The 17,313-nt window shown below is 38.6% G+C and overlaps 1 protein-coding gene across 1 annotated transcript; it reads right to left on the bottom strand.

Moving 5' to 3' along the window:
- Nucleotides 1–2,184: 2,184 nt before the first annotated feature.
- Nucleotides 2,185–4,076, bottom strand: dlx1a (distal-less homeobox 1a). The gene is made up of 3 exons (XM_016559102.1): nt 3,664–4,076; nt 3,204–3,403; nt 2,185–2,900 (listed from the first exon to the last, which is right to left on the bottom strand). The coding sequence occupies exons 1-3, from the start codon at nt 3,974–3,976 to the stop codon at nt 2,661–2,663; spliced, it is 753 nt and encodes a 250-aa protein (XP_016414588.1). The 5' UTR covers nt 3,977–4,076; the 3' UTR covers nt 2,185–2,660.
- Nucleotides 4,077–17,313: the final 13,237 nt, after the last annotated feature.

Below are 17,313 nucleotides of genomic sequence, written 5' to 3'. Positions count from 1 at the left end.
ACAACGCGGCTTCTTCTTTTCTTCCTTCCCAAGAGTTGTGTTCGGAATATTTTTTAGGGAAAAAATCAGATATTTTACATTTATATTTGTGTAACACTCGTCAAATGTGCGGTACAAGTTGTTGCATTGATTCATATCAGTATGAGCCCATCTTTAACTAATGTTAATCGAGAAAATAGGCGTTTTTTAATCCGTATTCTGAAAATTAGCTAGACGGCTGGACATTCCCGAGAGAAGAATAAACAGAGGAGTGCAATTTACTCTGGAAACCGGTGAAATTGACACAGCATCAAAAGCATAAAACGAATTAATAAACATTGTGATCTATAACCTGATACCACGGCAGAGACGGCAACGAAATCAATAATAGGACATTGTTTAAACAACAATAACATATATATAATATCATATAATATAATATAATATATATTAATCTGGAGTCGCATTAATGAAGTCCGAGAGAACTGCTGGCGCATTGAGCTTGTGATCAGAACGCGCGGGGCCATTTTCTGCTTTGACCAGGCCATTTTTAAAGACCACACATGAAGAGTGTCAAAATTTGTCACAATAATTGCTGCACCCCCAGCACCTACTGCAATGGTAAGAACTCAATACTCCAACAGCAGATGCAAGGCCAAATGAATTCATAGTATTTCTTATATCTCACTTTCTCTTTGTGTACATTTTAGAATGCTGATGTATTCAAATCGAATTGTTCGAATCTAATTTTGACCCTACATTTGTATCATTCTTCATTTAATCAATACTAGAATTAATAATAAACAAGCAAATTACAATATCAAGGCAAGGGGGTAGAATCCAACGAATAGGACTATATCCACGAAAGAACAAAAGAATAGCCATCTGGATATTACAGGAAATATCATTCGTAATGTTGCTTTCTGCATCAGAATTTTCTTCAAATGCGCAGTTAAAGCATCAGCCCCAAACAAAAGACACTTTGAACATGTCATTCTTTACCTATCTGCATTTGCCCCCCTCCCAGCCCCCAGTCTTTCTTCATCTGCCCCTCCATGAGCGGCACCTGCCCGATTATTCACTTAACACACGGCCTTCAAAAGCAACCACACAAGAGCAGAAAAGAGCTTATAGCGGCTAAACGAAAGTGAAAAGAAACAAGTGCCCTTATTGTCGGAGGAATTAGTGTGTTACAGAAACCACCACACGATTAATCGGCGGTTCAGATTGCAATGAAAAGCTAGAGGTGTCATTTAAAAAAAGACACAAGACGGCCAAATTTTGCAAGACAAAAAAATATGAAGATTTTTGTACAAGTTTTCGCTAATTTAATATCTGTACGGACTCGAATTTCCAAACACAATTAATTTAAAAAAAAAAAAAAATTTTTAATTATTTATTTTTTTTAATGATCAAAATGCTTTTTATTATGTTTGAAAAGCGCGGTATCTGTAGACAACAAATCAGTTTGGATATTAAAACAAGTTTGCTAAATATTGAGATTGTTTATTTTACAAAACAGGTTGGCTTTTTGCATTGGTTCATTGTATTCAGTTGTCATCAGTTACCTGAGTTTCATTCATTTTTTTGGCAAAGCAATAAACGTTGCGATGACATTTTGTTACTTCTTTCATAAGCAGATTTTTACTGTTCGAGTTTACACATTATACAAGACTCCATGAAACAAAAACAATAAATTAATGTGTCTGACATAAGCTATAAAACTATTTTTCAATGTGAAACGGAAAAAAAAACCACATGAATTTTAATCAACACAATCATGTTTAGATCCTTTTGCACAAATTATTCAGCACACAAAGAAAACGACTATTTCTGTACATTAGAGCTGTCAACACTTCCCATCTAACGGTGATGATAGACGCGTTTATCTGTACTCCGCTTCTCTTTGAGTGATCCGAAAAACACTCGGTTTTACAAATTGGGTTCAAATTCGAGGGAAGTGTTTCTATTTTATAGTGCAGCCTCTCATCATAATTTAGAGGACATTTATTTTAAATAAAACATACAAACAGATAAAAACAAAATTCTAAATAAGTTATATTTAAATAAACACAAAACGCCATACATACAAAATAACTTTGTTTAAAGATTTCTTTGTTCCCTTTAAAATGGGGAAAATCTTGAGACGTTCATATTTGCTCACGGTGTGATTTCTCCCAGTTTTTACACATTCACCGCGCCGCGGCGAAGCGACTGTATGAGCCCGACGCTGAGCTTTTGGAAATGTGTGATGTTCATGTCGCTCTCGCAGCCCGTAAACCAGCACTTTGTTGTGGATGGACAAACCGGTAATTCCAATTTTCTTACGGAAAATTACAAATGTGCAGAAACTGAAATACCCTTCTGACTAGGTACAGGTTCAGGTTTTTTTTTTTTTTTTACACAACAAAAAAGTCACGGAAAGGGGGAGAGCAGCTTTGATTTGACCCACTTTCCCGGCATTCCCTTCGATTCAAAAAATAGACTTGTTTCCTCTCCGGTGCAGACGACCCTCGCTCAGTCCACGCTGGCCAGTGTGTCAGCAGGTGTCTTTCTGAGTGTGTCTCCGGATCACATCTGGTCTGGGCTGCGGAGGGCCGCAGAGTGACCGGCCTTGTGTCGAGTCCCCTGAACTGGGCCATTGGCGGAATGAGGGGCGGGGTTGTTTCAGCAGTCCTGGTTCACATGAGTTGCGGCTGCTGCATAGTGTCCTGGTGTGCTGTGGGATACCATGAGGTGTAACTGGGAATATACGAGGTCGGTGTGGATGTTTTGACGCTGGCTGTTGAGTTCCAGACGGGCGCTACGGATGGAGATCCGGTGGACAGCGCGTTTGCCAAAGCGTTCGCGTCTATTGTTCCACCGCCTTGTTTCATCAGTTTCTTAAACTTGGAGCGTTTATTCTGAAACCAGATCTTCACCTAGAAATAAAGGCAAGGCAAGTCAGAGAGAGCGACAAGATCTCGAATCGTTTTACCCATGACTTTAATTCTCTTTAAATAAAGGAAGGTCATCATGAACTTTCACGTTTCCAAATACTTCCCCACAAACAGATGCAACCCTTGATTACAGGCCCGTGTTGTATAGAGATTTAAACAAGAACACGCTAAGATAATATAAACAAAACATTTAAGAATGAGTCGTTGCGTAAATATGGCAGGTTTGTCGACTCGTTTATAAAATCTAATTACTTTACTGACAACGCGTAAAAGACGGGCACATGCCTGTGTCTGCGTGAGTCCCATAGACGCGGCGAGCTCGGCTCTCTCCGGCAGAGCCAGATACTGAGTTTGCTGGAACCTCCTGTTCAGAGCCTGCAGCTGGAGGCTGGAGTAGATGGTCCGGGGTTTGCGGATCTTTTTGCCTTTCCCGTTGAAACGAACCTCTCCTCCTTCCACCACGGTGTTTTTCTCTGACTCCGGCGCTGGGAGGGAGAAAGAAAAGAAGCTGTCTCACCGACTTGTGGTTCATGCAGCGCGGCTCACATCACTGTGCACAAGTTTTACAGGCGGCACTTTAGGTATAATTAGCCTTAATTGCATACATTGTTTATAGCATTACGCAATAAATAATTACCAAGCCTAATAACAGCACATCTGGGCTACTCCAGTCCAACATTCTCGCAGCGTGCCGACAAACGCAACGACCAGCGAAGACCAAAGACATGCACGCAGCATTTCTTACCTGGGTCCTCCAGTCTGGTCTGCGCCAAAGCCGAGTTGTTTGGGTAAGTCTGCACGGTGCTGAGGTACGGACTGGAGGAATGGCTACCGACCGAGTTGACGTATGGATAAGGCAGAGATCTGGGGAAGGACGGAGCCGGGCTGTATGCGCTGTCGTGCTGCGGGTGTCCGGAGGAGTGTAAACAGTGCATTGAATAATGTCCGTGGCTCATAGATGAAGGCGACATTTGCTGACTCGGTGGCCCAAATTCCATGAACACGTTCTTTCCTGAGACTGGGCTGTTTAGACTCTCTGGTATTGTAGACATGGTCATGTCTCTCGCTCTCGCTCTCTCTCTCCCTGCTTTTTTGTTTTCTTCTATGATCTGAGTGAAGGATGGATCCCAATTTAAGCTCAACTGATTTTTTCACTTTCCATTCATAAGAAAATGTAGTTTGTCTCTGTGAAAAGTCTAGGTACGATGCTGTGGATCCACACAAACTCGCTCAAAGGTTTGAATCAGGGAATCATGAATATTTATCCAAGGTGCTCTCTGATTGGTCCACTCCCTCCAAGAGCGACGCGGATTGGTAATCCGAGGGTCGGGTCCGACGGACCTGATAAACTCAAGAAATAAGACCAACCTGTGACTCTATTGTGCAATGCTAATGTAGAAATTTAGGGAATGGACCGAGACACACAGGCCGTAGGCTATGTGGAGGGCTCAAACACCTTCCTGCCGAACCACAAATCTGACCACACACCATGCAAAATATCATTATCATATTTTGATATTTGGTTTTGATATTTGATATTTGTTATTTAACACAGAAATAATACTGGACATTAAAACGAATCAACAGAACTGAACAAACATGTTCTTTCAGTAATAATTTGGTTTCATATGATCATGCCATGACATTATTATTATTATATTGATTTATTGAACAATTTACAAATAAATAAGTCACAACAACAAACAAAATTCTATGACATAAAAAAGAAAAAAGCTCGATTTGATGATCAAATTTAGCATGCTCCTGAATTTTGTGCTGGTCACGGCTTCTTAACACAGCATTTAACACCGAACAAATATGATTAAGTACATGTATAAATGTCTCCAAGCAAAGATGAATTACTTTGATGATTCATTTGGTTAAAATGCTAGTCTCAAGTGCTCGAAGACACAGCTGAAACCAGCTAACTTAGCATGACACTGTTGTTTAATTTTCATACGCATAATTAGCTGTGTATTTAACACTTGCAGTGTTGTGCAGACCCACATCACTCGCGCGCGCGTGGGTTGAATTATTGCGCCTGAGGATCAGAGAAACAGGTCGGTGTTGATAACAGCTCCCGTTATTTGGTGAATTCCTTTCAGTTCTGAGTTTGGTTGACGTTGCAGTGTTTCGGTTTATATTGTACCGTTATTGTAGATTTAGATATGAACCTTAAATGCGATTAATCCACATGTGGCAGGCCCAATGATGCAGGAAACGGTAAATAAATAAAATAAAATAAAAACATGAAAACAAATCAACAAATAACACATCTACACCAAGGTAAAATATTGTTTCCACGTTTACCTGCATTTATAAGTTTACACTGCATTGTACGACGTCTACTATTATCACAACAATAAATCACTTTAGATCGAATAAACTCAAAAGTACATTTATCTACTTACTGAACCATTGAAAATCTTTATAATTGTTTTTTTCCCCAAAGAAAAAAAAATCGTGGTTGTATAGCCTAATTAAAACTGTATATCCGACAAAAACACCAAAGTTAAAAATCATCTAATCGTTTTGATATGAATTATTTTGCTAATGAATTAAAATACATTTGACCACTACATTTGGAAATTGTGGAGCAGAGTTATCTGCCTGCCATTCAACTGAACATGGGCCTTATTCTTTGCTTCCCGATTTCATTATTTAAATAATGTTGCTCATTTATAATCTGTCAAACCTTTTAAAAGAACAATCATCATTTCGGTACGGTTTGGATAACTGTGATAGCTGTGACATTAAAATATTGGTGTACAATTATAAACGGCGACGCATGAAAAGACTGAAGCGGCTGTAACCGATTGTAACATTTCTCCGATGTGTAGCTTTTTCAGAAACATGTTTCATGACAGAGCAAAACGACACAGCAATTCAATCAAACGTTTTGGTTAGATATTCGATAATAATGCGAGCTGATGTTCTATCCGTTTTTAAGATAACAAAAATTGCAATAGAAACGTGAAGAGAAAAATAAAACGCTCATTTTCACACGAAGCAGAAGAGAATGAGATCGGTACCGTTTGTGTGCGACTCCCAGTTGAACACGGATCACACCTCCACATCCTCCTCTCATTTCCATCTCTCTTTCTCAGTCTCTGCGGTCTTCTTTTCCCCCAGTCTTCCTCGAAATGGTCATAATCTCCACATGTGTTCACAGACACACCGTCATAATAAAATACAGTGAAATCAGAAAAACCACGAATAAGAAAAACAAACAAAAAATGTCACTGGCACCAACACGATGCGCAGATGATATGGACTGAGAACCACGTTTGACAAATACCTGTTAGATATCCACCATCCTAAAAACTGTCCAATCTAAAGCAATTTGTGTTTCAAATGACATTCGCAATCTACCTCGGGGATCCTTCATCAATAGCCAAAATAATGACAGTATTACAGCCGATAATTATTATCATTCAGAACGCACTGAACAAGTTCCACGTGTTTGTTGCCTTAATCTAAATTTATAAGATACACATAACGTGTTATATGGAATAAGGACAGCAAATTTCACGTAGAACAAACAAGACTATAGCCTCAATATTTTCGATAACTAGGCTACACATATTCCCAAACGTGCACAATTGGATTTGCTCTCATATTATCAATAGTTCATAATAACGCAAATACGTGTGTGTGTGTGTGTGTGTGTGTGTGTGCGTGCGTGTGTGTGTGCTTCAGATACAGACATGAGCTGACAAAATGCTTCAAATAGAGACAATTGGGTTTATGGCCTCATCTGTCCTTTCAGCAGGGTCTGATTCTGAACTGTAAAGGGACTTCCGAATTTGCGCCTGGAATAAATTTCAGGCAAAGTCCCTGATTAGTTTCTGTTTTTGGTGGCAATTCTTTCTTTTTTAATTGTTTCAATATGAAGCTCTCCTACCAGCTCTCTGGTTAGTGTGACCCATGAGATGTCCTGTTGATAAAGTGTTCCTGAGAACCAAACCCCAAGTCCGGACAGATGTCTAATTACTCAAAAAAAATAAATAAATAAATAAATATGTTAACAGATTTTAAGACAACATCACAATGGAACTGAGAATCAATTACAAGCAAATACATTTTCATGGATGTAGTGTAATAAGACAGTTAAAAATGTATTTTTAAAAATAATAATAACAATTAATTATGCATAATTACATGCAACTAACCCTAAGCCAAACCGTAATCCTAACCCTATCATATAGTAAGTACATGTAGTTAATTAATATTACTCAGTACATAAATGTACTATAAAAAGGACACCTTAAAAAAATTTAACCAAAATGTATACTACTGAATATGTACTGGATACTCATATATTGTCAGATGAGCACAGTGCTTCTGTGTTAGTATCTGTTAATAACACTCATCTGCTTTATGTTCTGGTTTCCAGCGATCTAAACAGGGTCAAGAACATTTTTAGTCAATTGTTGATGACTAGATCGGCTGAATCAAATGTGAACCATTCATTTATATCAGCTTCCAAACTGGACAAAGTAAACTTGGCATTTGGTGTGCTTTGCAGTAGATAAGTTATGACAAAAATAAGTTGTAGTGCACTACATAAGCTCTAATTCAGTCTACACTTCATGTGTTTGCCTCATGTGAAAGGGCATCCTACTGACAGATCCTACTTTATGATGGAGGGGTATTTCAAATTAAAGAGACAGAGCACTTATGAAACGGAATATGATCCCATTATCATATTAGCTGAACACACACACACACACACACACACACACACACACACACACACACACACACACATACACACACACACACACACACACACACATTCACACTGAAAATGACATTGTAAAAAAGCCCTAGACTCCATTTAGTTTTCCTCCACCACGTATTTGGACTGAACAAATCAGATTTAAGTGGAGCTGTTTAAAATGTTATTAAGCCAGCATTAACACTGACATCTCAACCGAATATGTCGGTGCTCTGTGTTTGGGAATGTATATTGGTCCAGTATTTACCCAGGGACTTACAATTACAGCTTATTTACAAAGCGACACACACCCGCTCATATGAATTCACCCCTGTGCTTTCCTAGCAGCAGCAAGGACACACAGTGCCAGATTCGATCAGACGTAATGATCCAATTTCAGAGTATCTGATCAATCCTGATGATAAAACAGCTGTGGGTTTTCTGGGTTTCTCGTGGAGGGTTTTAAGCAGGCAGCACCTTCAGTTTGCTGCTCCACTGAATTCCAATGGACAGAGACACTGAGAGTATTTGTTGCGACTGAGAGCAACATGTGTGTGAGAGAGAGGACACTCTGAGGTGTAACCACAGATTACTGTGTCAATCAGTATGAACGGTTAAGTGTGATGTTAAAATAATGCAGTTGCTGGCTTTGTAACGTTTTGTTTCCATTAGAACATCAAAGACTGAGAACAAGAAGTTTTTTTTTTTGACAGAATTAAACACAATTTAATCACAAATTTTTTTTCTAAAGTGTGACTTAATAACATATTTTGCAAATAATAAATGCACAACTCTTCTTATATTCCCAAAATTTCAGTTGTTTGGATATTCACTCAGGTGTTTTTTGTATAGTGCTTTTTCTGTTTCAACCATAAAATAAAAATGTTTCCCCCCCTTTTTTTTTTTGTAATGCATAATCTTTAGCATTTTATGCCTTTAACCAATCTCTAAAAATAACAGCTAATGAACCCTTGAACTTGCAGACACAACTCTTTGGAGATCAATTCAGAACAGAATCAGTTGAATTTTATTTAAAAATTAATTTTAAAGGTGGAGAATTTTTAATATTTCAGATATTTCATTTAAAACAATGTAATTTATGTTTGCATACTATATGTACTGAGATCACTGATTCATTTCAGTTATTCGTACTCCTTTACTTACACTTAATTTGCTGATTTATTGATTTATTTTTTCAGCTTCAGCTGACGGGTCTCATCACTTCTTGTTTTGCTTTGGGAGAACATTCACACAAAAATGTCTGCAGAGCTAGTGGCCAGTGGTTCACACAGAAGTGCACACATAATCACATAATATGTTTTCTCCAGCCATGAGTTCTGCAGCATTTTCCTGTAATGTGTTAATTTATTGACAGTGTAATATTACATTATCATAACACTGTATTATACTTATTAGAAATGTATGCATTCCTTTGAATCATTTTGATGTCATATTTACTGAAATATATAAATAAATAGCTGTGTTCTACCCATCATTACGGTTTTCTGAGCAGGCTTCATTTGGGAAAAGATCACCCGGCCTTTAAAAGACCATTCATTCCCTAAAATATGAAATGTTGCAGCAAATGACAGGTGCGCGTGTCACACGATTACCAAAACACACGGCTGTGATTCAGCAGCGGTTCTGTGGGCAATTGGACGGGATCAGCTCGGAATCTTCTGCTACCTGCTAATCTACACCCATCACTCACCTGGGCAGCAGGTGAGGGTAAGCGGAGACCGCACAGACGAGCCAACAGCCTCCATCATTACGACAGCAGCAGGGGTCAGAACAGCCTGCCCAGCATCCCCCCACCTGCCCCAAAATTGCCCTCCAAAATGACCAATTACCTGAGTTAGGTGCTACTGGGAGAAATAGAAAAATCCGCCCCAATGGTTACTTAATGCATCGACAAGGAGGAAAAGAAATGACTGTGGAATTGTCACTTGAGGTATTTTTGCTTGTTGTGTCTCCAGGCTCGAGACAGGCAGTCATCAAATCTTCAAAGTACGCAGCAAATTAAAATCAATAAAAGTCACGGCCTGGCAAAACAGAGCCATTTGGACCCGCCGAGGCCAGCGGATGATTTCAAACAGCTGCATCTGCACCCGCTGCCTGTGTAGCATTGCTTTATTTAGGTTGCTCCCTTGCGCATATTGAAACAAGGTTTGATTACACCGTCGCAAATGCACTTCCCATTGACCAATTAATGGCCCCACAAAGGCAACATGCAAATTCTGTAATGTAATAATGAGGCGCGGCTGAAGGGGTTCTCCATCTCCTTTGGGGTTTTGTTCGGAGTTAAGCCCCAAACAAAGACGGGGGAGAGGTCAGTACTCCAGCACACCTGAACACGTCCCCCTCTCCCCTTGATCTCCCAAGGCAGCCCGCCATTAGTCTTAATAATGGGAAATTGTCATGTTGATACAAGTCTCTCTCTCTTTGTGAACAAGTTGTAGGTGGAAGCTCCATTTATTTCAAAGTTCTTTGTGCCGAAAGGCCAGGGACGGTGCTTTTGTGGTGGGGAAGAGGAAAAAGGTGCTGGATGCTCTTTCCATAGTCAAGATAATTATCCCCACTGTGACCTTAATGATCCGCCCTTGTCCCCCAGCGACTTCTACAGCGCTCCTCAGCCCCTCCCCCCTCCGTGCCCTGTGTCAGGGAATATGAAAACCCCTATAATGAAACCATTTTGGCTGATGGAAAAAGGGCTCCTCGAGCTGCACTTGCCACAAAGACGGCTCAATTATGTGAGTAATTGTGATAATTTTCCATCCATTCATGGCTCTTTCTGAAAGGCAAGGAAAGAGAGGAGAAAACAGAGAGACACTGAAAGGGAAATTACACAGACAATGTCGGGTGTGAAAATTGTTACACAAAAATGACTGCAAGAAAAGTGTAAGTCTATAAATAAATATGTTAATGCACAAACAAAAGGAGCTCGCTCGCGCGCGCGCTCGGATAGATGACCGCTATGGGGGAATAATGCCGAGATGAAAGTACATGCATAAACCAGCATAAACCAGCAAAGGACCAGTTTAAACCAGCAAAGGACCAGCTTAAACCAGCAAAGGACCAGCATAAACCAGCAAAAGGACCAGCATAAACCAGCATAAACCAGCAAAGGACCAGCTTAAACCAGCATCCCAGCGTCAAAACATACCTAAGCAGCATATGCTGGTTTTTTCAACAGAACCCTCATGATTCAACAAATGAAGCGGTTAGGGACCGTCATATGTCACTGGCCCTCAATATTTCCATCTCTGGACGCCACCTGGATGGCTTCCACGCAACTCACACAATGGCATCCTCAGGTATCTTCTTACTTCTGCCGTTCCCTCTTTCTCTCTCTTCATCCCTAAACTGCTCCCACATGTAGGAGTTTTGACCCCCTGTGTGGGGGTCCACAGACATCTGGAGAAATCTAGGCCACTGGGAGCTGAACCATTCAGATCGGAATCAGTCGATGGAGGTTAACATGTTTTTAATTTTGTTCCCTTCTCTCTTGGACACACGTATATCCTCATCTGTCCCTCAGTGAAACACGCTCTTACTATGATTACCTGAAGCAGTAATGGCTGACCAGTTGTCACCATGGTAGTTGCCAGAATGGTTCCTAAGAGCCACCAGTTATCTGAAACATTTAACATCTCCATCAAAAAGAAACAAACACTGTCCTTCAGTCGCTGACGCCAACAATAACAAAATCAACAATCATCATAAGTAATAACTTCATTTGCATTGCATCTGTGAGCTTAATAAAGACCTTAATAAGCATTACAAAAGAAGACACAAAACACCTGCAAATAATAAATAAACAGAGCAATAATCAAACGGTTGATTTACTGGCATTTCAAAAGAGTTTCATATGTGCAAAACACAGTAACCTATATTTCTGTAGCTAATGTACCGTTAATAATAAAAACATGCTGATTGTGTTTATGACACTGCCTTACAATTCACTTGACAATGACTAAAATAATCCAATACGGTTAATTGGGGTCAAAGAGCATTCAAGTTAGAAATCAACTAAAACAAATGGATTTAGATTATGTAAATCATACAGTATATTATGTACAAGGTACAAACAATGTATTTGATCGGATTGTGGATCTTACTGAATGCATTATTCTATGTTTTCACATTTACCAAACATGGGGGCCATAATATCGTTTACTGTAATGCCATACATCCTATCTTTATTACATTCAATAAGACTGAGGGCTCATAAGGGACCTTCAGGGGGTCTATGAATTTATGAAAAGCGAATTAATTAAATAATTTAAACGTAAAATTGAAACTAAGGTAACACATTAGACTAGGGAACACATATTCACTAATATATTCAATAAGAGTTTTCCCTCAAACTCCTACTTTGCTGGTTATTTATGGTGAGTAAAGTAGTTGTTGTAGTACTTATGTTTAGGTGTGGGGTTGAGTTAAGGGATCTATAATATGGTCGCGGACTGACGCGCCCTTCAGACGCGCCGCTGAATGCAGGAGCTTGATAGAAGGCACGGAGAATAATTTTGTGCTTTGCTTTTTCTTTTCTTCCACGGTACATGTTTTGTTGGGTGGAAGACAAGGCGGCGAGCGGCGCTGAGTGCATTAAACCCTGGGTGTTCGCAAATATAAGGTTCCTCCGTCCATCATCTCGTACCTAGAGAAGAACTCTGAAATGCATTAAAATGTCTCCTCCATTCTGCCGGCAGACAGCAGAGGCACCGAGATACTGCATTAGGCCTCTGTTTCCCAGCGGGAGACAGATTAAACATTTCCTCACAATGCTAAAGGACTCTTCTCGAAGAAAGAGCTCAGTAATTTCTCTCCCTCGCTCTCACTCTCTATGAAGAAAATTCATTCTGCGTCATTTCACAAATGATACATGTAAATGCCGAGTAATTCATATTCATAACCTGCGATAATAGTTCTGCAATGAAACTTGCTTTTTACGGGGGGCAAAGTGGAAAGGGAGAAGGCGAAAGTATTCAAATATTTACTCTTCTTAAGCGGAAATGTACACAGACTGAGACTAAGATCTGTTGAAAAAAACAGCATATGCTGGTTAGGTATGTTTTGACGCCCCTCAAACTCCTACTTTGCTGGTTATTTATGGTGAGTAAAGTAGTTGTTGTAGTACTTATGTTTAGGTGTGGGGTTGAGTTAAGGGATCTATAATATGGTCGTGCAGAATAAGGCATTAATATGTGCTTTATATGTACTAATAAACAGCCAAGATGCTAGTAACACGCATGCTAATAAACAACTAGTTAATAGTATTATCTAAAGTGTTACCAAAGATACTGTGGTATTAGGTAGTACTATTAAATATTTACTACTTTAATATATATTGTATATTTTGCTTTTGCCAGGAAGGTTAAAAATGTGCTTTATGAGGTATCGGTAAAATTGCTTGGTTTTATTCAAATCAAAACTCACACTAGTGAAAGTCATTTTAATAGACAAAGTATCATATAAAAAAAAAATGATGCTGTATTCTTTGAAATGAATACCATGTTAGTGCCAATAAAACCGTAGCAGGCCTACCTTGTCAAACAAAAAGCATTGGTAATAGTATGTTTTATGAAGCAAATCTCATGAGAGCTGATACTACTTTTTAGACAGCAAGGTTGGTAAATACAGTTAAAACAAGTGTGCAAAAATGTAAATGTTGAAGAACAAATCAATAGGTGGGTTTTAGTTAATCTGTGTTTTGAAGATCACAGTGCTGTCTGTATGCTGGTAAAACCTTCAGACCCCTGGAGCACAAGTGAAGGGTTCGAGATCCTCTGGTCTGGATGCATGTGTGTGTGTGTGTGTGTGTGTGAGTCTGTGTGTGTGTGTGTGTGTGTGTATGTGTGTGTGTGTGTGTCAGCTGCTGTTATAAATGTAGAGTCAGTGTGAGAGATGAGTCGAGCTGTCTGTGTAGAGTGATGCGGGCAGGGCGGCCCGGCTGCTGACTCCTCTCTAATGACAGAGAGGGTAATGACAGAGCCCCAAACAGCAGGAAGAGGGAGATCAATCTAGAGCCTGAGATAGAGAGATGGAAGAGAGGGGAGGGACGCGGCGCAAAAAACAGGGGAGCGAGATTTCTATTACATTGGCTCTCTATGTGTTAGCTTGCCCGTGAGCGCGTCTGCCTCTCCCGCCTCACTGTGGCAGTCGGCCCACGCTACACATTAAAAACACAGTGGATCAATAACTATTAACACTTCTCGGCAGAGTCACAGCACTCGCATGTGCCTCTCTCTCTCCGTTCCTGCATCTTTCTCCATCTCTCTCTGTCCATGAGCTGGCTGATGGGAGTGCGTCTGGGGTCAGTGGGAATTGAGAAACGTAGGGAAGGAAGGACAGAATAACGAGAGGGGTGAAATGAAACAAGATGGGAGTTACTAACCAGCTGCCTGAGCAAACAACACACATTCCTCATTCTCAGTCTGCTGTTTTTCCTGGCATTACCGGTCATGCAAAAAAACAAAACATAAAACTAGGCCCATCAAAAGATATCACAAGGCTGCATGCAATGACGGCAAAGAGTCTGAGAGCCCATTGAAAACCTGGGATTTCCTGGAAATGTTATGCTAATTTGTAATGGGAAAAAAAAATCTATTAATTTATAAAAGAAGGTCTAATAGAAGCACCTTCAATGCTTGTTTAAGGACCCAACTGATCACCTATCTACTGTATAAATGGACTGCAGACAAATGTATATGCAGCACTGAAAAAAATGGTAACCTAAAAATTATTAACTGATTTTATTCAAGTCAAAAATATTGTTTAATATCATTAAATGACCTAAATGTATTAATTTTATATCAACAAAGCAATTTTTATGGGTTGAATCAGGTAGAAATAGCAGGTTACCACTCATACTCACATTCACCACAGATAACATCTCCCTCCCAAAGAGGAAAACTGCAGCTACAGGGGCATACAAGAACAACATTGTGAGAGATTAAAAAGGAAGGAGTTTCTGAGAAAGAGAGCGAAAGATAAACAGACTGGAAAAAAAAATAGTGGAAAACATAAAATTGCAATTTGGGTAAATTTCTGGTTAATTGTCCTTTGGGACATGATTTGATCTACAGATATAAACATTTAACTGTATAAAAAGCCTCAGTCAGCAACAGGAAAACCAAAAACTACTTTGTTACCAGTGCAAGCAGCTGATTATTTCCTGTAGGAATAATATCACATACTGAATTCTCACCTGATCAGGAATAAAATGGTCACCCGGTGTGTGATCAGCAGGATGCTGATAAGAAGACTGAGATTTTTAGATTTTCCCTTAAAAGTCAAAGATCTGAGCTGCCCAAATGGAGGCGGTGCCATTTGTGTCTTAATATATCATTTATAATATAAGGTTCATTTTTTAAATTTAATTTGAAAATGTTACTGCTGACCATTTAAGAAAATATATTTTTGTTATATCTAACAGCACCAGCACAAAATGCCATAGGCATTGGGGAACATGTCCCTGTAATTTTCAAATTATGAGGCAACCAATATTCTTAATCTATTAACTCTAATCTTATTAGCATGCATATTACTAGCATATTGGCTGTTAATGAAAGCACATGTTAATGATTTATTCGGCCTGACCATATTCCAGATCCCTTAATCCTACCCAGTAAGAAACGTTGGGTTGTTTTTTTAACCCAACCTTTGGGTTTCACATATTGGGTCGCTCACTGTCGGGTTATCTTAAAATTTGTTGGGTAATTTTTTTCGTCGTTGGGTTATTTTTTAGTTATAACCCAACTGTTGGGTTAAATATGGTTCCCGCTTCACTCCGGTTCAAATTTTAACGGTCCAGTCAGCGGCTCAGCGGACATCAGCGGCAGCTTGCCTGATTATGAAAGGTAAGTAACTGTTAATTTTATGATGTATATAACTGTTATAACATTAAGTAATGTGTACTGAAACGTTAATCAAATCCTAAAACTATTTTTAAAATGAAGTTTTTATTCCCTTTAGTCAGTTTTTTTTTCTTCGAGAATCAGATCGATTGTAAATGAATATGCTATTCCCGTTTGCTCGCTAGCATTAATAAATTAAAACGTTAGCTGAAAGACTAGCAAAACTGTTTAGAGAAGTATTACTTAACGTTAATAAAAATGTCTGGTGAAATGTGAAAGGTCTCATTCGGTAGTATTAGGCTAGAAAAGCCGCACGGACCATTTATCGGATCGGACCAGTGAATGAAGCTGCTCGAGCGAGCTGAGCTCACACATCAGTCATGCGACAGACACCAGATTCAGTGAGAAGCGTTTGAATTCGCTGAATTTTCTGTTATAAAAGTTCAAAACTCAGACGAAAGAGCGCAGCCGTAAGGCAATCCGCTCTTTCAGCGTCTCTTTCAGCGGAAATTCGTACCAGCGCCCCAAACTTACATACTCCTACAACAGACGTTTAAGAGGGGAGCGTAAAACAGAAGCCATTCGTCTGATTAGAAGTCAGTGTATCAGAATTATTTGAAAGTGTTATTTTAAGGTACAAAAAAAAACTTACATACATACAGTTGTTTTAATATAGCCATGCATGTTGTGTTAAATCCATTACAGGAATAATGGAATAGCCTGTAATTATAGTCATTTTTTTCTTATGAAGCTATAACAATTTTGCATTTATATTAAATGTGTTATACTAAACACGTTTATACTTATGTTTTAGATAAATTGATTTCTTTGTAAAGGAAAGATTACAACAGTGGAACCTCTGCGATTTAATAGAAACATTTCAAGGTAAGTAATTATTTAATTTAGTGATGTATAAGAGTTTTTTTTTTAAAGACTTTTGTTTGTTAATGGTAATGAACTGCCTCCTCTGGTGAAGTGTTTAGGTTGTATATTTCTGTTCTGTATGTGCACATCTGTGTTTTAAATGCGTACTATATGTGCACCTGTGTAGGTTATGAATTTGTATACTGTATGTGCACAAATGTTTAGGTTATATATTTCTGTACTGTATGTGCACATCTGTTTTAAATGTGTATTATATGTGCACCTGTGTAGGTTTTGAATTGGTAAACCATATGTGCACATTTGTTACGAATATTTGTACTGTATGTGCATATCTGTGTTTTGAATTTAACGTGTATTTTAATTTATGTATATTGTATGTGTACATTTGTTTTGAATTTAATGTGTATTTTGAATATTTGTACTTCAACATTTATTTGCCATGTGTTCTACATGTTCACTCCTGTATTTTGAATTCAATATATGCAAATAATTGTGCATATTTATATTAAATACTAGGCTCACCAATATTGAGTACATTTGTCATTTAAAACTTAAAACCTGTTTTTAAAACAGATTTATTGTTTTTCTACTTAAATAAACAATCTGTATTTGAAAACAGTGTTTTTTATTCATTAAAATAATATCATGAATAAAAGTAAATAGTTAACCCAACAGTTGGGTTATTTTTAACCCAACTGGCTTTTAACCCAATCATTGGGTTAAAAATAACCCACAGTTGGGAAGGTGCTATGTTAACCCATAGTTGGGTTGCTTGTTGGGTTATTTTTAACCCAACATTTTTAGTGAGTACCCAGTACCTAAACATAACTACTACAACTACTTTACTTACTATCAATAAGCAGTAACTAGGAGTTTATTGAGTGAAAATAGTTAATAGTAAATATGGGTTCCCTAATCTAAAGTGTAACTT

Source organism: Sinocyclocheilus rhinocerous, unplaced genomic scaffold, assembly GCF_001515625.1.
Source record: "Sinocyclocheilus rhinocerous isolate Xijiao unplaced genomic scaffold, SAMN03320098_v1.1 scaffold887, whole genome shotgun sequence".
Lineage (NCBI taxonomy): Eukaryota > Metazoa > Chordata > Actinopteri > Cypriniformes > Cyprinidae > Sinocyclocheilus > Sinocyclocheilus rhinocerous.
Note: the sequence above shows the minus strand (reverse complement) of the source record. Positions and strands in the feature narration are given on the sequence as shown.